This window comes from Capsicum annuum, chromosome 10, assembly GCF_002878395.1.
Source record: "Capsicum annuum cultivar UCD-10X-F1 chromosome 10, UCD10Xv1.1, whole genome shotgun sequence".
Classification (NCBI taxonomy): Eukaryota; Viridiplantae; Streptophyta; class Magnoliopsida; order Solanales; family Solanaceae; genus Capsicum; species Capsicum annuum.
In genome coordinates, this window is record NC_061120.1 from 210,590,103 (window position 1) to 210,610,963 (window position 20,861).

The window sequence follows — 20,861 nt, forward strand, 5'->3', positions numbered from 1 at the left end:
GGAATAGAAGAAAAAGTATTATAAATCATAATAATTAAAAACTTAAATTATTTTAATAATATAATTGAATATCAATGCCACAAAAATTTGAATAAAAGAGAGTAACATATATTATTTGAAAATTACATAAAAAATATTATAAATTACAATAGCTAACAATTTAAAATATTTAAAAACATATTAAGAATCTGATTGATTATCTAAATTATATTTGTGTCACGTAAATTCGAGATAGTTTTGACATTTTATAATTTGCATGTTTTATTATTTTAATTTAGTAATTTGTTGATCCAAATGATGTTTTCGAATTTAACATGTTTTAAAATTTTAGTACTTTGTTTATTTTAATTTATTTACTTTATTTTGGTAAAATATTATATATTTAAAAATTATGCAAAAAAATAATTATAAGTCATAAAATTAACATCTTATAATATTTTTAAAACATATAGTAAAAAATATGATTGACTTTTGAAATTTTAATAGTGTCACATAAGTTGCGATAAAGCAAGTAACAGAAATTATTTGAAATTACATTAAAAGATACTAAAATCACAAAGATTAACAACTTAAAATATTTAAAAAAACGTATTAGTAAAAAAAAAATTTGACGGACTCACTAAATTCTAAAATTGGGACAAAGCGAATAACATAAATCACAATGATTAACAACTTAAATTATTTAAAAATTTATATTAATAAAAATTTGATTGACACTTCCAATACTATTTGTGCTACATAAATTGAGATAACATAAATAACATATGTTGGCCCGTATTTACACGGACTACGGTATCTAGTATATATATATATATATATATATATATCTTTTAAGAGTGATATATATATTGATCACCAAAAAGTCTACATCATAATTCGTCATGCAGATTCTGCTATTGTTCTGACCCCTTTTTTTAATGCGTTACTTGTGCAATCCTCTTTCTATTTTTTTTTTCATAAAAAATAAAAAGGTAGAATTTATGATATAATAATGTGTTGCTATAAGAAAAAATTGTGCCTTGAAAGCCAAAAGATTAGCTCTATTGTCAAAGGTTGGGGAAATTACATGTAAAATACGGGGTATGTGATTTTGTGGTTTTTTTTCATGAAATTAGATATCTTATATATTTATTTTTTAAAATTAATATAATATTATATGTTGAAATTCATGCTACAAAAAGCAAAATATTACACTTAGAGTTCATTTGGTAGAGTGTATAAGTATAATGCTGAATAAGGTGTATTAATAGTGCAAGTATTAATAATATTGGTATTAGTTATACATGCATTATTTTTTACACAGTGTTTGGTTTGATGTATTAAAAATAATATATCTTTATATAATTTTTATAAAAGGATATTTTTTTATTAAATTACCCTTCTTTGGAAATTTGGTGATTTCATTTGCTCTGATATTAAGCTGCACAGAGATGAAAAAAGAACTGCCATTTAAGAACTGTAAGAGGCTGCTTATGATTGTCATCTCTATCGTAAAGCGCAAACCCATCTGAATTATTTTTCTATATTCCAGATATTCAATGCTCTATCAAGGGCCTTACTTATGTAACCCTTCCTTCAACCCTTCTTGTGGAGATAGCTTGTACCAGATCTCCATTTTCATAAACTGGAGTGAAAATGAACGATCTTATGATAAAATCGTTCACAAGTTATGTGGAATTGAAGAAGCAAGCTCATTTGGATCTTGATACAGAGAGGGATTTGGAGATGGGTCAACTCAGCCGCACTGATGAAGTCAATCTTTCCAACTACTTCCATAAAATCAAAGCAGTGAAGGCCGATGATATTGAAACGATTACTAATCTCTTGATTGATCTTCAAAATATGAATGAAGAGACAAAAATTACTCATGGTCCCAAAGTTCTTCGTGGCCTTAAAGATCGAATGGATTTTGACATGATATCTGCCTTTCGCAAAGTCAAGATTGTCAAGGCAAAACTTGAAGCTCTTGACAAATTCAATCTGGCTAATTGTAAATTATCAGTGGCATATGCTGAAGGCACTGTAGTTGATCGGACGAGAGTGAACATGACTAATAGAATTGAGGTTGGACGAGGCACGAGGCTGTAATGGAAAATAATTTAAGGGGCAATCATATCATTTAACAAATTAATACATGTGTTGAAAGTCTTACATTATTAATACATATCTAGAAAATAGTGTGTATTACTAATATACACTTCAATACACAATAGAGTGTATAATTAGTACAAGTATTAGTTATGCATAGTCTAAAAATGATACCAAACAAGGTACTACTAATGCACAAAAACTAATGCATGCATTATATTTTTAATACACTCTGCCAAACGATCCCTTAAAGTTATGGGTTTATTTACCTAAAGGGACTAGGGAATAATTTTCACTAAATACATTTTTTTAATAATACTACTCTCAAACTCGCTCATGCTCTAAAAATTCTAAATTTTAAGATTTGAGGGATTTACATTTCCTAGGCCAATACATATTATATTCGAGCACCGTTAAAGGGGATCTATATGTCTTAGCTCTTAGGCCATTACATGTTCGAGTCTTGCATCACGCAAACTAACTTTGATATTTAAATAATGAAGTGTAGAAGACGGGCATTATCGTCTTCAGAGTTTCGAAGGTTGTGTTCAGGCGCGGAGCTACCCTTGAGTCAAGAGGTTCATTCTAATCCTCTTTGATAGAAAATTACATTACATTATATATATATATATATATATATATATATAATTAAAATTATTTTTTATGCATATATAATATATGTTAAACCATTTTCGATTTATTTGTATATTTACTTGGGAACCACCTTTCTGAAAATTTTGCCTCCGATGCTAATTGTGCTGATCCAAAAATTAGATCTAGATAGATTTTCCTATCTCATAAAAAAGTAGTATAAGAAAAATCACAGTTAGTGCTATGGTCAAACTCAAAGTCCAATATCTATTGGTTAATTTATCACATTTTAAAGTCGTTTTCGACGTGCATCACATTGTAAATAATATAATTGTGTTTCAGCATTTGTTAGTGGTTTGACTGTTTATTTGGGGTTTTTTTTATTATTATTTTAATTGTGCTAATGGGCGTTGAACCCTGTTGGTTCATGCATTTGATTTTGTCTGTGACAGTTCTGAGTTCACATATTTCAACTTGCCAAAGTTTTGGATGAATTAATGATGAAATCATTGACCTTAATTTGAGCATAATGAATTCTTTACTTTAGTAAGGTCAATGCAAGCGTATTTGTGTAACTGTGTTAGTGTCATGTGTTTAAAATATGAGTTTAAGTTTGGTGCATCGTCCGTATAGTTTGTTTTTACACCATCAGGTGACTTTTACCTGTTGTAGCAGGTGATTCATTTTTATATTTTTACCCGAGAAATGAATGACCTACTACAGCAGGTAAAAGTTACCTGATGGTGTAAAAAAGAACTACACCGACGATGCACCAAACTTAAGTCCTTACAATATTTCCTCCGTTCACTTCTATTTGTACTTTCTTAGGGCTCATTTGTTTGCACTTAAAGTTAATGGAGTTCTGAATTTGAATGGTTCAGATTTCAGACCATTAAGTGCATTTGTTTTTTATTAAGCTTTTAGGTCTGAATAAGTCTTAATCATTCAGATTAAAAATCAAGTCTTAATAGGTTTGAAGAGTATTCTGGTGTTGGATAATATTCACCGCCACTCTATTCATAATCATCAGTCACCACCTCTGCCACCGTCATCATTGTCAACCACCACCCACCTCTACCATCGACAACAAACATCGCTATCAACCACTACTGTCAGCTGTTACCACACCAACTACCTCTATTATTCTAATTATATTTACTGCCACCACCGCCGTCAATAACACCACCATCATCACCCACTACCGGTCAATCCCTACTATTGACCAACTCATCTATCACAACTAGCACCACCGCTAACTATCACTAATACATCACAACCTCCACACATTCTTCGGCGGCCATCACCATTGTCACTAGTAATGCCACCTCTACCATCACTTCAATCACTAACATCGCTACAATTTATCTCTACTAACAACCATCTCCACCATCATAGCAAACAACATCTCCAACTAGCACCAACACATCATCAACCATCATACATTCATTTTTCATCCTTCACAATCAACACCTCTAACTACTAGCATAAAACAACGTCACATCACAACCACCACCACCACTATCAACCGTTGCTATCATAACAGTCACTACAATACCAGTCATCACAACTATCGCCACTAATATTACTAATCACTAACATTAATCATTGGCATCGCAACCACCATTATAAATCATCTCCACTATCACTAACAAACATAAACATTTTTTTCAATCAAATAATAATTTTGTTGTATTAAATTACATACTTTTCTTATATATAATTAGTTTTTTATTTGAATTGTATTTTTTATTTTATTATATATAAAAATAATTTATTTTTTTGCATATTCAGATGTTGAAAAACAAACCGTCTTAATCATTCAGTTTTAAATCTAGAGACAACATTTTAATCATTCATATATCTGAATCTTTAAAAAAACAAATGCCGCTTTAGACTTGGTACGTCTATTACAAAAGCAATGTGGATAATGTGATCAATTTATGTTTTTTGTTAGTATCTGTGGCAAAATGCATTTATCTAAATACTGTAGTTGATAAATTATTTACAGATCTAACCTATAATTTGCCAGAAAAGCCAAGAAGGGGAAAAAAAGCACTTAAAATAATGTGATAAGTAATTGATTAATGGATTATAAGATATGTATGTACAAATTATGGATGTGGTCCATAAACTACTTGACTAAAACAAACTTTTATGCAAATAATGAGAATAAGATAATTAATTTGTCTCATGCTGCTGCAATTTTTTTAGATTAAAGTACCAAAAATGTCATTGTTGAATAATCAAGATTTAATATAATTTTAGACTAGATTAATATAGGAGAAGAGGGGACCAAATCAAAAACTTGCATGAATTTCTGTCTTTTTATCTTCTTAGATATCTATCTTGCTAAAAGTTTTAAAATAAATTATTTTTCAAATGTCGTATCTTTTTGAATTTTCATGAGTCGATTGATCTATTGAAAATAGAAAATATATAGCCTCTCTCTACACATGAGGAAAAGTTTTATGACTCATCGGATAAACTAAGAGAAATTTTGGTATGTCTCAAGGGCCCGAACTCCCCTTTCCTAGCCAATGCCCTATTGGATCAAGAACCGGTATGATCCTTAGAATCTCGACCTTAAGTAGAATCAGGTTGAACTGATCTACTATGAGATAAGGTTTATGTACACCCCCACCTTCTTCAAAACCTGTTTTATGGCGTTATACTAGATATATGTTGCTGTCGTCGACATGTCTTTTCAAATGGGTGTCACATGCTTGGCAATAGGCAATAAGTTTGAATCAGTCTAGGCTGTCATAAAATTGTGTTTAGGTAAATTTTTGTTAGGCTCACAAGTCACAACAATGCATTGCACTTACATAGCATGAATGTCACTAGGGAGAATTTAACGAAGTTTTTGCAGGATTGGTCTTTAATTTTTATTATCAAATATGATGGTTTTATTTTTATTACTGTTGCTCATTTCATGGAAGTTTGTGAGCCAATGTACACTTATCTATGACCTAAATTTCACTAGGCATAAGCGTCGAAAACTTTTGCTAATTAAGTTATTCAACATAAATTGTGCATTATGTAATTTGTTCAGCAACAGTTTAGAAAACTTTGACCTCGCTCGAATAAGTTATGTAGAAATACATTTTGCCTTTTACCACATAACTTATGAGTTCTGAAGTTGAAATTTTGTCTCACTCGACATAAATTATGTAAATATTTTACAACTTAACTTGTAGCTTTTGAATTAATTTTTTGCCTCAATCTATACAAGTTCAATAGAAATTAAGAGACATAACTTATGTTATATTACAATTAGTAGGAATTAAGTGACATTACCTCTGTTATGTTATGTTGCAGTACAAAAATATAAACTTGTGACGACCAAATATTACTTATTATTTGAGGGCTACAAATATATTATTCACTTATTTTTTGAACCGAAAGGACAAAATTAAAAACAAAAAAGTTTTGAGTGCAAAAATATCATAACTTCAATTTTTACTCTTTTAAGTTAGATTGCTTGATCAGTAGTGAAAAGGAGTGCTGATAAATATTAATCAAATTTTACAGTGGCAACAGAAATAATTTAATTCTAGATTTATATAGTAGTAGTAGTAGTAACATTTTCACTATATTTTGGTTCACTAGATTTGAACGAACGAAGGTGAGCAGTGGCATTGTTTGGTTCATTACTGGTGAGTTATCTAATGCATCTTGTTCATGTAGCAATAATTATGCGCTTTGGATACAAATTGTGTAGATTTCATTTGTGATGACAATGTGTTTGACAATTTGCCTGAAAGAGAATCTAGCAAAAAAATTACTCTCCGTCCCAATTTTAGTAAACATAACAAAGCTTCTCCTTTTTTTTTTTTTTTTTTTGGAAATTCCAGAAAAACCCGGAGCCGCTACACCCTTCGGATGTGCGCACTGGATAAACCCCTTGTGGACAGCCAGCAAGTAACATCGGGGGTTTTTAACCGCACTAGGCAAGTCTGGTGCGACAGGCTCGACTTAAAGGCCCTACCTGAGAATCGATCCCCAGGTAGTTGTGGTGGGTTTTCAACCCCCGACCAGTGAGCCACAGCACAAGGGTGCTCACTTATTTCTTAAACTCCATATCCAGTCAAATAGTGTTACATAAATTGGGATGGAGGGAGTTGATGAATAGCCATGAACTAAATGTTAGTATTTCTTAGGACTGAAGTGTTAAGAGCAAAATTGTGATAGAGATGATTAGACACGACATGACACATCTTCAACTTACTAAGGACATGACCCTCGAGATGAAAATGTACGTATGGACGTCAAGAATTAGGGTAGAAGGTTAATAGTAGATGAGTATGATCGCCCTTTAGTTGGGAAAGGCAAGTACTAGCCTCATATCCTCATCTTCATAAATAGTACTCCCTCCATCTCAATTTATACGAGTTAGTTTGACTTGGCACAAAATTTAACGAAGAAAGACTTTTGAACTTGTAGTTTGAAATAAGTCATAGATGTTTGTGTGGTGATAAATCATTTCACTAAGGTTAAATAGTTACTTTAAAGTTAAATTGTTACTAAATGTAGAGACATGTCATTCTTTTTAGGACTGACTAAAAAGGAAAGTTAGTCATATAAATTGGACAGAGGGAGTAGCATTTAGTAATCACTGATTTCTTGTTCTTCAATGTTTTTTTGCTATCTGCTGTTTCATTCTGCTCTGTGTTTTGATATTTGGCTATCTTTTCTTTTATCGTTGCAACCCTTTTCCAAATAACTTCACTTTTTGAGCGGAGGATCTATAGGAAACACCCTCTCTATCCCTACAAATATAGGCGTAAGGTATGTGTACATATAACCCTCCCAAGCTCCACTTGGTGATGTTAAAGCAGAAATAGTTGTCTCTTGTGCTGATGGAGGTATTTTTTTCGATGAACACATGGATTGAGCTTGCAAAGTGATGATCTTTTTGTAGTTCCATTTGATATCTGTTTTAACCAAAGTGTGCACACACATACAAATATGTAATGATTTTATTCATTGGTAGATTGTAAACATCAAACAATCTAGTAATAAGTCTTGTAATGACTTTAGGATGTTAGAACTTATTTTCGCTATGAAGGTAGGAAGGACGGTTTGATCAAGGTCCAAGGAGACTTATTTTGATCTATCATGATTTTTGCTATAAATCTGGTGGCATAATTTCAATTCTTCGAAGACAGTTAAATAAAATTTCTTTGTCTTGCACAGTTCCTTCAGTTTTATTTCTTTATGGAAAGTTACTAGTTCTTGGGTTAGTGAGAGAACCAGTTTCTGCAGATCTTGCATTTCTCATGTTGCATCCGGTGAACGTTATTTGGCTGATATATATATATATATATATATATATATATATATATATATATAGCACTCACTCCTGTATGTATGTAAATTTGTTGTTTGATCTACTAAAGTGTAGTTTATGCATTACATGTAAGGGTACTTCAGGACTCAAAATGAAGCTGAAGGTAGTTTGGAGGAAAGTATCTGATTATGTTCGATATGATCTGAAGGAGATTGCTTTTCCTTCATCTTTACCGAACCCTCCGCACTTCAAAAAACGTAGGAAGCTAACTATGAAGGAACGCTATCTTGTGAGTGTTCTTTTCATATTCTTTCTGGTAGAATCTTTTGAATGAATTATGATGATGCATGTATCGGTAATTGTCATCTGTTGTTGGTGATTTTGATTTAGGTGCTTAAGGAAGCGTCTAGGCTTTATGCCGCAAGCTGGGTGAGGGACATTGGTCCTGAACTTCGGCCCAATGATTACAAAAAGAAGCGTGAGACTGAAGCCGAGTTGGGTGAAGAAAGTGGTAACAGAAAGGAGAAGGAACCCTCAACATTAGAGGACCTAGGTAAAATACCTTACCAGTTGTCTTTCATATAAGATTGCTATTCTTCCACTTTATACAAGGAAACTTTACCAGAGATGTTGGATCAATAGAGGTACTTTGACTCAACATATTGTAAACGATATATCCGTATATACATTCCAGGACATTCCTCCTACTTCTTTCTGGTGTGAATGATATTTTTATATGAATGGTGGGAGTCAGGGCTCTTAAAAGCAAAAAGTGCAAAAACATGACAAAGTCTATGGGGCTTGAAGCAAAAAGTGGGAAGTGAAGCACACGTTTTCTTGAAGTGAGGCACACAATTGTTGTTTCTTTAAAGTCATGGTCCATAGCATTGTTGTTTGTTATTATATTAATATTTTCTTGCATTACAATTACATATATGAACTTTTTATCCATTTCACCTTTATTTACTAAAGCTTTTAATTGCCCTTTGCACTTAAAGCTCCAACTGTCACTAACACTTGTCTTTTCGCCTTCGTCAGTACTGCATTGGCTTATGAAGCCTATGTTGTATTAGATCTAGCTAAATTCTCGACCAATTTAGGGAAGAGATTAATAGTTAATCGTCAATAAAAATGGATTATCCTATGAAGAGTCTCCTGAACAAATTAGTTTTCGCCATTTTGGCTTTCTTCGGATCAAGTTTTCTTAGAGTATTCATTGTATTATCATAGTTCAGGTTCATAGTAGGCTGGTAGCTGTGTGATTGAGGATTATATTGAACTTTTCAAAAGTAGATCATATTAGGGGAAAGGAAGTTCAAAGGAGATCTTTGTCATACTTTTTTTAAACTCTGATGACCTTTTAATGTTTAAACTACTTGTGGTTGAATTACACAGTTGCTTGAATTGTCATTTTTTGACTCATTTTGATAAGTATTTGTGAAATGGAGCATTATCTGAAGTGAAGCTTTTGGTTAACAAGACCCCGGAAAAGTAACTAGGAAATTTCTTGCATATGTTTTGATTCTATGATGACCTTTTGATATTCAAATACCTGATGGTTTACTTGATGCAACCAAAATTTGCTCAGGTTCTGACATTTATTTAAGAATCCACTATTCAATTTAGGTTTGTCTATAGCCATGCTAAGCACTAATCAATTTATTCATTTTTTTGTTTGATTACTTCATATGACTTAAAACTTTGAGTCAATTATTTGTATCCTACTCCAATTTCAGTACTAAATTTCTACTAGTCATCTTGTTTTCTCGACCCTGCACATGGTCTTCTTGAATGGAATCATAAGTGGATATACGAGCTAAGTTGCACGGACTCTTCACTTTTGATGCCGCACTCGTATCGGATTCTCCAAATATACGCTTCTTTTGGAGAATCTGACACGCACGTGTTGACATTTTCTAAGCAACAGTGTGTGAGCATTGATAAATAAGTGTTCTTAACCTAATCTCTGAGGTCCTAGTTTTTGAAACTTCCAATAGGCTAAAATTATTTCTCCATAAATAAGAGATAATCATAGCTTGTATATTGCACACAATTTCATCCATAGTGTTTAACGAGAACGATTAAAGCTGAAAGCTTGTGTGACTTTTGACTTTTGAGGATATAATCCTGGAGTTACTTAAAGCTTTGTTCTTTTAACTCTGTATTTTAGATGTTAACAATCACATACTCTCTTGAGAGTTTCTTGAGATATAATTTTGCTAAAAAGATTCAGGTATAACATGCTGCAAGATCCTGGATGTCTTAATTTCACGAAAAATTCTGCAACAATTTATGCTGAAAATAACCAGACTTGTTTGTTTTATCCATCTAAACTTTCTCTTAACCATGTAACTGGTTGCACAACATTTTCAGTTATCACATTGTATATTTTCTTGTAGTCTCTTCAATTTGTTGATATATCCTTACAGTCGTATTGAAATCGTTTCTATTGAGTTATGAAACTATTGCACATGTTATCCCCAGCTGTGGCTGCAAGAGGTGGCATGGAAACACTACGACCAGCACTGCAACGAGTTTACATGACGAGAGCTTCTGCATATAAAGATGCACTTAAAAGTTTCATACAAGGATATCAAGAAGGCATCCAACAAACCATGGAGAAAACAAAAGACGAAAAATCTTCCAAAGACCCTGATGCACCCAATTCCAAAAGGCCAACTTGAGTTCTAATGGACAATTTGTGAGTTTGTTTTTGCAAAACCAGCTGCAGGAACTTGTACGGTGTCCTCCTCTGTTTCTGTCGTGACAATCATATTAATGAGTTTTTCCATTTCTCGTTCATGTATATAACTAGAATCGCGGTGATATAAGGAATGGTGTTTTCATGAACAATACTAGGGCGTGCTACCAGTTTCTAGGCACTGCTTTATTTTGCGGTTTTCATTGTACTGTTGTTTGAAGTTAGTTTGGCAATGTTCTGCCTTTGTCTCACGCCTGAAATTTTCTAGTGTCTATATAGATGCATTGCTTATTCTAAAAGTCTTGTTGATGCATTGCTTGGAACAATAAGGTAACTCTATGTTGATTCTTTACAGTATTGCTTATGTTTAAATTTAATATTATCCATTGAGGGTGTGGTTTCAATTCAACATGGAGAGTGGGGAAATTGGGGAGACATCAGATTTTATAAATTTGCCAATGTGCCTCCAAGTTGCAGAAACTCCCGCCATCTTGGGGAGCAGCTCTCACTTAAAGTACATTGGTTTTCTTTTGAGCACATTTTATTAAAAGAATTCCTGTGATGTCATAGATATATCCTTGACATTGCTCTTCCATTAGGAGGCATCAGGAATTATTCTGATAGTCGTTGTTGTTTAATCACTGCTGCTCATTCAATTGTTTTTCAGTGCCCAAAATCGTGAATACTTGTTCAGAATGTACACTGCATCTTTCTGTGAATGTCATACCCTTTCCAGAACAAAAAAAAAAATTATATTGAGAGTTGTCAATATTACTTTCACAGTTGTTTTTTCTTAATGCAAAGACATTGTTTGCTTCCCTCGCATGCTTAAATGCAAGGAAGCTTGAAGCCAAGGAAGAAAAAACTACCCTTCCTATTTGCTTCTTTACTTGGTTTGATGATTGGCTTATTGTTACAAGAGGAGTTAATTTCACAATTGTTCGCCAGGTCTAAATTCAAATGTACATCTAGTGACCCTCCCACTTGCAGGATCATTGGGAACTGGTGTGAGCTCTGTGTCAAAGTAAATGGTGGTAACTTCCAGTCTGGATTCTCAACAGTTGACTTTGACAGAGGTAAAGCTACCTTGTTTTGCATCTTTGGTTGTTAATCCTATTGTTAAATTCGACAAACTTGTTGCAACTTGAGCTGAACATTGGACATGTGACTAGAAAGAAAGATGTGGCCTTGTACCATAGTCCATATCTTAAGTAATTGATAATTTTCTCGGTTTCAAGAGCCTTTTTTCATTTTTTATCTTTAGGTTAAGGATGTTTATTTTTACGGTCAACCTCATTCTCCGTTACCCGGTGATGATATTACTATTTATCTCAAGTCAGGTTTTTCTATAATCTACATAATAGATTATTTCCATTCGCATCCATTATTATACTTTGGATTGGTTATTTTATTCTTCATAGAAAAGTTTAGTGTTATATTATACTTTAAGACTGATGTGAAATCACACAATCTTGCTTGGTGTGTGGGTCATAAAACTGATACAATTGCATTTGAGTATCAAAAATGAAAAATAATGATAACAACATAGTTTTGTCTGAGTATTGGTGGCAGAGTTACGTCAGACTCATATTGGTAGGCATGATTTCTTCTTATCTATCCGAGTCTTGCGGCAAAGTTACTCGGTAGCTATATTGGTGAGAAGTAACATGTGTAATAAAACGATCTAAATATGCACAAATAGACCCGACACCGCCACTATTAATTAAGGAAAAAAGAAGTTGGTTATTTGCGTCTTTGGTCCTTTTTGGTCGTATGAACCTAGGTTAGTGGTGCTTCGTAATAGCTTATCTCGAGTCCAGCGGCTCCTAACTATGAGTACTAGACAAGTTCGGAATGTTGGGTGAGCGCAAGATAGTTTGTTCAACTTGTTACAAGCTTGAAATAAAGTTATTTCGGTAGAATGTGAATCTCCAAAATCCGACGTCATAGGCTTACTAGAATGAAGTAGATTAGTACTCTGTAAAGTTACATTAGTACAGTAAACCACACTCCCCCCCCCCCTCCAAAAGAAAAAAAGAAGCTTGTTTCACTATATATTTATAAATTCTTGTTAACATATAATAACGACTATGTCTCAATTTCAAACAAGCTGAGTTCGACGAGATCGTCATAAACATACAGCCCATATTATTCCATTTGGACTTATGTTTACATCAACCTATACTTGGATGGTCCACCTTTACTGTCCAACTACCCACCCCTCAAAACACCCTGATGTCTTTATCAAAGTTCCAACTTTTTTCATTTACTTTCCCCCTGGACTTGGAGGTGTGTTCAAGTTGAGATACTATACATCACCTTTCTGCAAAAGCAAATAGCCAGAAAATATGGGATTTTCCCTTTTTAATTTTCTTTAAATTGCTTGTTTTTGATATTTCCAATTGGCCCATGATAGTCAATCCTTTATGTCAACATCCACAGATCTTATCCCTGGTTATCATATCTCATCTGGTTGATATCTCTTGAGTAATCCATATCCTGTTACAACGACCATACAGTATAATTATTAGCTATAACATTATTAAAAAAATAAAGGTATATGATGTTTCAAGAAACTGAAAGAAAAGTTGGGAGTAATTATTGTAGTGTGTGTGTATATGACCATCCCTGTCTGTACCATTCGTTATTTGGTGATACAGATAGCAAAGTATTTAAACTTTATTGCAATTTCAATAGTATTTTGCTTCATGTTAAAGGCTTGGAAAACGTCATGCACTTGACTTTTACCCATGCATCATTAATAGTACGCTATGCTCGTAATCATGGGCGGAGCTAGGGTAACAAAAGGAGTTCATTTGAACTCTCTTCATCGAAAAATTACAATGTATATAAAATAGGCGTGAATCCCGTTAACTTCTTCCCATGTTGAATTGTTTGTATTTTGAATCTGCTTAGTGAAAATTCTGACTCTGATACTGTGGTTTTTCCTATTGCTTTTAAAACAACAATAATCCTTGGACATCTTAATCCTACTGTTACAAGTATTTCTTAGTCATAACTCATAATGAACTTAAATGACCAATCAGGTCTTTTTCTTTAATAGTGGAGAAATTTTTTTTTGGCCAATTTCAAAAAATCAAGAGAGTTACCTAGGCCTGAAAAGAACATCACAAAAAAAGTTTAGCACGAATTATCTTGCAAAAAGTTGTATGATGTCACTTTCCAAGCTAAAATAATACTGCTTCGATTTCATTTTACGTTTATCTGTTTGACTAGATATAAAATTTAGAAAAAAAAAAAATTGAAACTTCTAAAGTTAAAATGTATAATATTTGTGTGAGTATAAACTTATCTTACTAAGAGTAGCATGAAAAGTATAAAATTAAATTATTCAAACATAAAAAAGATGTCTTTTTTAGAACAACATACTCGGTGTTGTTCCTAGGTAAGGTCTATGAAGGATAAAGTGCATACAAATCCTACCTCGACCGTTTTAGATAGACCCCTGGCTCAAGAAACACACTCCAAAGCACTCCTGTTTTTTCGACAACATACATCGTGTAGCCTCATAAAGTGGGATATGAGGAGGAGAGTGTATGCAAACCATACCTCTACCTCACAGATAGAAAGGTCGTTCCCGATAGACTCTCGGCTCATGAAAAACACCCCAAAGCACCCCCCCTTTTTTTCGAACATGAGTTATAGAAAGTAGTGTCACATGAGGGGTATAATCACAAGTCTATGATATGTTAGCTCACAGAGTTTGATTTGGTTACTACAGAGAAGTCCAACTCTAGTTGTGAGCAACAAAGTTGACTATATAATATGCTTTTTTTATCATGTGACCCAAAAATATCATATGGTTGGTTGAAATTTGCTTAAGTTTTTGAATGTTGCCTACTATGGTAGTTAGGACCACAGACCAAATTAAAGATACACCCACTCTTCATAATCATTTTATTGATGTGTTTCCTATGAATTCTCCTTTCACACGACTCCAAACATGTGAAATACACAAAGTACGTAGCAAGAAGAAAAAGAAAAAAAAATCCCTTTCATTTGTGTTAAAATGGAAAGGAAAACATTAAAGAAAAGACCCTGATAGAGTATAGGCTGATTTTTTTATGACAGTCGTTCTTTATAATAGTAATTTTTTTATTTTATTTTTTAAATTAGGAGTAGGGGAAGGAGAATGGGGGAGGGGATTATAACATGAAAGTTCAGGTAACTAACTAAGCTACTAAAATAATTTCCCGTTCTTTATAATAGTAATGTTTTCTACGAAATCAATCTTTGATATTATCAAGATAGCAGGTCATTGAAAAGCTCCTAGCAAATCTTTTAGAGAGCATACTACTCTTTCTCTATTCTAAAATGATATCCTATTATATGTTCTCAGTAAAAGTATTATGCTATAGCAATTAAAAATATAGATCAAAACAAATGATGTCAAAGAGAAGTCGAGTGTCCTCTCGCTCCTGTTGTCACGATTTATCTGACATATTTTCGTTGTTAATATGTGTAAAGAAAAGGTCACTTATATTTAGAAAAATTTAACCTCAAAATTCTTATTTTATCTTTAATGAGATAATTTAGAATTATGCAAATATTTAAAACTTATCTTTAATCATAAGTTTCAAATGTCCTTTTTTTTTCCCTTAAATTTTATATCTAATCAAATAATGAATTAGGACGGAAATTATATTACTATTTTTATTTGACTCCACAAGAGAAAGAGTAAAGAGGATATCTCACATTAAACCAAAATACATTATTTGCTATTACTACTACTAGTCCATACCTATTCTTATCTTCTATCTGGATAAATAGTTTTGAAAATGACATTTTGAAGAAAACATTTACATTGTGCATTTAAAAGCTTAATCAATATAGGTTTTTTGTTTTTTCATTTTATCAAAATATATGGACCAATTTAGATATAAATGATTTTTGCTTTTTTCAAGTGCCATGCATATTTCAATACAATTTTAGTTTTCAAATACCATTTTAAAAATCTTATCTTTAATTTTTTATTTTTTTTTCTAATATCACTCAATTTAGGTCTAAACACAATTTTCTATATTAAAAAAAAAAGGTTAGTAAAAGACAGAAGTGAGGAAGGTAGTTAACTAGTTGAGCAAAGAAAACTAGCACCAAAATCCAATACAGCTTACATGATTTTCAAGAAGTAGCAAAATTGATTGCCACCACAAAAATAAAGAACATTACTTGTTCAACTAGAATACTTTATAATAGTATTTTTATAATGTTTATTGGTCTATATATTGTCATTTACTGACCTATTTCTGATTTAAATAATACAATTGTTAGCTAGATACATTGTATTTTAAGAATTAAATATTATGTAGGGTTACTGTAGAGTATGTATAGATTTGTCTCACTAAAGGAAACAGGAATATCAAACTTGGAATTTGGACTGATCAATCACATTTTCTGTACTTACACTAATTGCTCCTCTCATTTTAATTGTTGTTTTAGCTTAAAAATTTCATTTCACCAATCGCATATTCAATATTATCTAGTTTTAATTATCTCCAATTATATGCTTAGTATTAAAGAAGCTTACACAATATTTTAGATTAAAAAAATCTATCCATTTTTATTTTGAGCTTAATAAAACTAAAACAACAGTTAAAATGATACGTAAGAAATATATTTTTCAAAAGTTTGATGTAGTGTCAACTGATTTTTCAAGTAAAACACGAAAATATTTTTCAGGTGAAATACTTATCTAAATGTAGCTTTAGCCTTTAAATACTTTTTTCAATTTAATTTCCAATGTGAATTTTCTAAAATATCACTCAATTCATATCCAAACACACACTTATTCAAGCAAGAAAATTCAAAATTTTCACTAATAATAAAACAAGGAGCGTACCATGTTATTGTTGTGGTAATAATTATTATAGGATGAAGCTGCAGGAACAACATGAGGATTAGAATTATGCACGTATTGATAATAGTGTTGACCAACTTGACCCTGATAATCCTGACTTTGTTGGTGATGGTTCGATGATAATGAACCATCTGGGGTCGATGACTCGGACCATGAAGACGAGTCATCGACCTTGCATTCTAGGTTCACCCCAAACAACCTTACTTGTCTCCTTGTGTTGTTCCCATTTGTTGTTGTTTGATTGTGCTTTACTCCTCTTCCTATATAGAGTATTAATAATCACAAAAATCAAATCGATAAATTAAAAAAAAAAAAAAAACATAATTGTCCAAATATGATACTTGGTGCATGTTTAATTAATCGTAACAGCTAAAAAATGATTAAGTGAGATTAATAAATTGTATATGAAAGACATAAGTATAAATGTATTTATTGATTTGATGTCCAAGTTAAGTTTTTTCTTTTCTTTTCTTTTTTTGTTTGAAATTTGACGGTAGAAGAGGGAAGGAAAATGGGGAGTAAATGGCAAGATGAGGAAGCGAACTTTCATAAATAAAAAAGAAAAGTTCGGTAGCTAACCAACTGAGTTAAACTTCAAAAAAACATGGTTAGCGATAAAACTCTAGAATTCGATTTGAAATTGAATCTCAGAATTTCAGTAATTTGATAAACACACGCAAAAAAAAAAAAAAAAAGAAGTTACTTTCACTTTTTCTATTTCAAATTACTCGCAAAAATTCACAAACAACTTTCATTTACATTCATAATCAAATATAAATTCAGTATTCATATACATCATTTTGCATTTTAAGAACAAAAACTATTTTCTTTAAATACTCACGTTTTTCATGGGAAGAAAATAAAAGAAGATACGTGTAGTAATTGTCTGCATGTAGATAACAGTAAAAAAAAATCTTAAAAGTGAAAAAACAGAAAGATAAATAGGTTTCAATGCAAAATAATGTCATGTTTTAGTGCTCAGATAGTTATTCCACTTTTGATGTGAAATTTCAAAGTAACTAATATCGATATAAGTTATATTGCGATTTTATTTCAATTAGTAATGAGATAAATTTATCTTAAAAATAGTTTCAAATAAATTATCACTTATCTCATAGAAAAAAATAATACCTGCATGACGAAACTCATTTTGGTAGGGACCACCCACCGACGGCCTATAAACATACTCAGCAGCACCAGCACCACCACCACCATCATCACCGCCACCACCATTCTTCCTCCTCCACCCAATAAACTGTCGATCGAAGTCAACTCTATGTCTTTCAAACAAAACAACATCACCAGACTCCAATTTTTTATCCTTAACAAAACGACTCCATCCTTTAGTCAATACATAACTCTGACTACTATTCCAATAAGAATAACGAAACTTCCATAATTTCCCTAATTCATCTTCAAAACTCAATAAATATCCCTTTTCACCTGAATCGTTTATCGATTCGCTGAGTGGAAAGTACTTCTCCGCATTTTGTTTAGGTATAACTAATCGATTTAGCTTACCTACATCGCTCGGTGTCAATGGCTTCTCGAATAAATGCACTTTCTCACTTTCAACAATTTCTTCCATGATAATTATAAGTGTGTTGTTCTTAATGCACCTGAAGAATTTGGAGTTGTTGTTGTGAAGAGAAATGGGTTATGGAGATGTCTAATAAGAAAGAGATAGGAGAAAAAGGGAGAGAGCAATGGAGTTATATTAATGACGTAGGAAACGTGAAGAGGACCGGTAGGAAGGTTTGTATTTAAAAAGACCTTGATAAATGGTTTGAATTTAACTTTTTTAAAAAAATAATGATAATGCTCATATCAACTTTCGTGCACTATGAAAAATCTATCATCTCTCACCAGCAAGAGATATCTAAAAAATTAACGACAAAAATAATTAGACCTTCATACATCACAAAAATTCTCAACAATTTCATTCCTAATTTTATTACGTAATGTCTCCATACTTATAGAACATCTGTCTTGTATTTCTGAAGGTATACCAAAAGGCTGATCTGCTTCTTCGATCTCTGTGATGATGCTTTTGTTAGCACTATAGTTAAAGTCTTTTTTAATGTATTTTTACGGTGTATATATATACAACAACAACAACAACAATAAGAAAACCAGTGTATTCCCACAGCGTGGAGTCTGAGGAGGGTAAGATGTACGCAGTCCATACCGCTACCTCTGAAGAAGTAGAGAGGTTGTTTTCGATAGACCCTGGCTCAAGATATATATTCAATATACTATGAGATTTTTTTATATGTATTGTGGGATAAGGATAATAATTTCGACGTAAAATTTAGAAATAACTTTATTTTATATGATGTGAGGTATAAATCAACTTCTAAACTATTTTATTCCATCATTATACTAAAATTACGAGATTAGGGATAAAATAGTTCCATCAATATCTTTCCTTATCTCATCACTTAAACCTAATCGATCAGTACATAAGGGGAGACGAATGGAATGATTGGAATATGTCGTGAAATTATTTTATATATGAAATAAAAAATGGAGTGACTAAATAATATCCATTATCAAATAAGAAATATAATAATCTCATGACATATTCTAAAATTATTATCTTTATTTCACCGATAAAAACAATTGTTGTGTTATAAACAGATTATTGAAATTATAATACCGAAATTAAACAGTGATTTTTGTATATGCTTTTTGGGGTGATTCAATTTATATGATAAAAGTGGCATATATAAAGTATAATATAAAATTATGTGTTTGATTTTATAATAGAAAATTTTGGATACATTTTTATTTACGGTTTTAACATTGATCTACTTAAGGGATCTTAGAAGAAGAGCAATCTTCGGACATGTTGGTTATTTGATTGTATTATTTCGTGAATATTATCCCCCGTTAAAAAGTGGAATAAAAATAGTACAGAAAATTATACTAATATACTAACTAATTTTGAAATTACTTTTATCAAATATAAAACTTCAATGAAATTAAATAATCTCACTTTTTTTTCCAGAATTAGTATTCTTTATATATCAAATGGACCAAAGGATGTCCCCTTATGTTTTTTGGATGTGAATTGTGAAACCCTCCTTCGTCCTTTTTTAAAAAAAAAATAAAAAAAAATCAAAGTTGCAAGAAATTAATTTCACAAAGGTGATAATGAGTCAGTGAGATATGCAAGTACAAACAGTACGTTAGTTTAAGTTATTTGTGTGATGTGAAAAATCACTCATTGTATTCAGTGCAATTTACAATTTACTGTTTAGCAAGTACTCTCGATCTATGTAATTCAAAATAAATGTACGTAATTTTCTTTAAATTAAGTACAACATTTTATGGTAGCATAACATTGGGTTCATGAACATGATATTTAAGAAATTAGAGATTCTTTAAATTAGCATCAGTAGTTAGTGGTAATCTATGTTGCTCGGATTGTTCAAAAACTATGACGAGTGTATATTGAATCCTTCAAATATAGTGTTACTTTTGGATGGTCCGATACAAATGCGGCATTATTGAAGAGTCCGAACAACATTGATAGTCATAGTGCTCCCTTTTTTCTTTATTAGCTCCAATATTTTCATAAAGAGTAACCATATTCAAAATGTTATTCACAAAAGAACTGAATGTAAAGAATACCGAAGGAAACCAAGAAAATCTAGAATTTCATGAACAAGAAACCTTGATTTGCTTTGATCTCATTGTTGAAATTTGCTTATAGTGAAATCTCTTTTGCAGTTCTTCATTTTAATTTATTTGTCTTACTTTCTTTTTAATTTATTTTTAAAAAAAAATCTCTAAACAAAAATGGATAACTTTTAAATCTGACTTTTCATATGACATGAAACTGCATATTTTAAAAGTTCTTTTTTAAAAAAAAAAAAGTTTGTGGCAATTCAAAATCAACAAAAGAAACGGGGTACAACCCACTGCAGTAAAGCTCCTTCTAGACGTAGGATTCAGTAAAAAATTTGATTACAAGAATCTATTATACACAATATTATTTTAGATTTCTATCAAAATTAAACAAACAAATTAAAATGGACAGCAGTAAAAATAGAAGAATCTAGTGGAGATTAGAGAATAGTGTATAATTCATTGGCAAATAAACAGGCAAGCAGGGACCATGTTAGTATGTTTACTAGCTTGTAGGCAAGCTGACACCTGTAGGCACCAAGTGCTACTAAACCAACGGCACTGCAAACTAATCAGAAGCAAAGCTGGGGGAGGGGGCCTCCACATATTCTGTCCTCCATCTGCATGTGTACCAACAAGGTACCGTTTAGGATATGGAACACTACTAACTTCATGTATAT

General features: G+C 31.8%; 3 protein-coding genes across 6 annotated transcripts; 2 read left to right on the forward strand and 1 right to left on the reverse strand.

Annotated features, from left to right (window-relative positions):
• Positions 1–1,635: 1,635 nt before the first annotated feature.
• Positions 1,636–2,088, forward strand: LOC107844633 (syntaxin-112-like). The gene has a single exon (XM_016689000.2). It carries the CDS (start codon positions 1,636–1,638, stop codon positions 2,086–2,088), a length of 453 nt encoding a protein of 150 aa, XP_016544486.2.
• Positions 2,089–5,877: 3,789 nt separating this feature from the next.
• Positions 5,878–10,921, forward strand: LOC107843698. 4 transcript variants are annotated; one of them, XM_016688065.2, is made up of 5 exons: positions 6,030–6,335; positions 6,534–6,685; positions 8,113–8,258; positions 8,360–8,522; positions 10,454–10,921. In XM_016688065.2, the coding sequence occupies exons 2-5, from the start codon at positions 6,562–6,564 to the stop codon at positions 10,651–10,653; spliced, it is 633 nt and encodes a 210-aa protein (XP_016543551.2). In that variant the 5' UTR covers positions 6,030–6,335; positions 6,534–6,561; the 3' UTR covers positions 10,654–10,921. The 4 variants fall into 4 exon arrangements, with proteins under 4 accessions (XP_016543552.1, XP_016543551.2, XP_016543553.1 ...); XM_016688066.2 differs by lacking the exon at positions 6,534–6,685 and having other exon boundaries at positions 5,878–6,335; positions 8,103–8,258; XM_016688067.2 differs by lacking the exon at positions 6,534–6,685 and having other exon boundaries at positions 6,032–6,335.
• Positions 10,922–12,701: 1,780 nt separating this feature from the next.
• On the reverse strand, positions 12,702–18,331 carry LOC107843699 (B3 domain-containing protein At2g36080). Its single transcript, XM_016688068.2, has 3 exons — positions 17,680–18,331; positions 16,531–16,808; positions 12,702–13,169 (listed from the first exon to the last, which is right to left on the reverse strand). Exons 1-3 carry the CDS (start codon positions 18,134–18,136, stop codon positions 13,116–13,118), a joined length of 789 nt encoding a protein of 262 aa, XP_016543554.2. The 5' UTR covers positions 18,137–18,331; the 3' UTR covers positions 12,702–13,115.
• Positions 18,332–20,861: the final 2,530 nt, after the last annotated feature.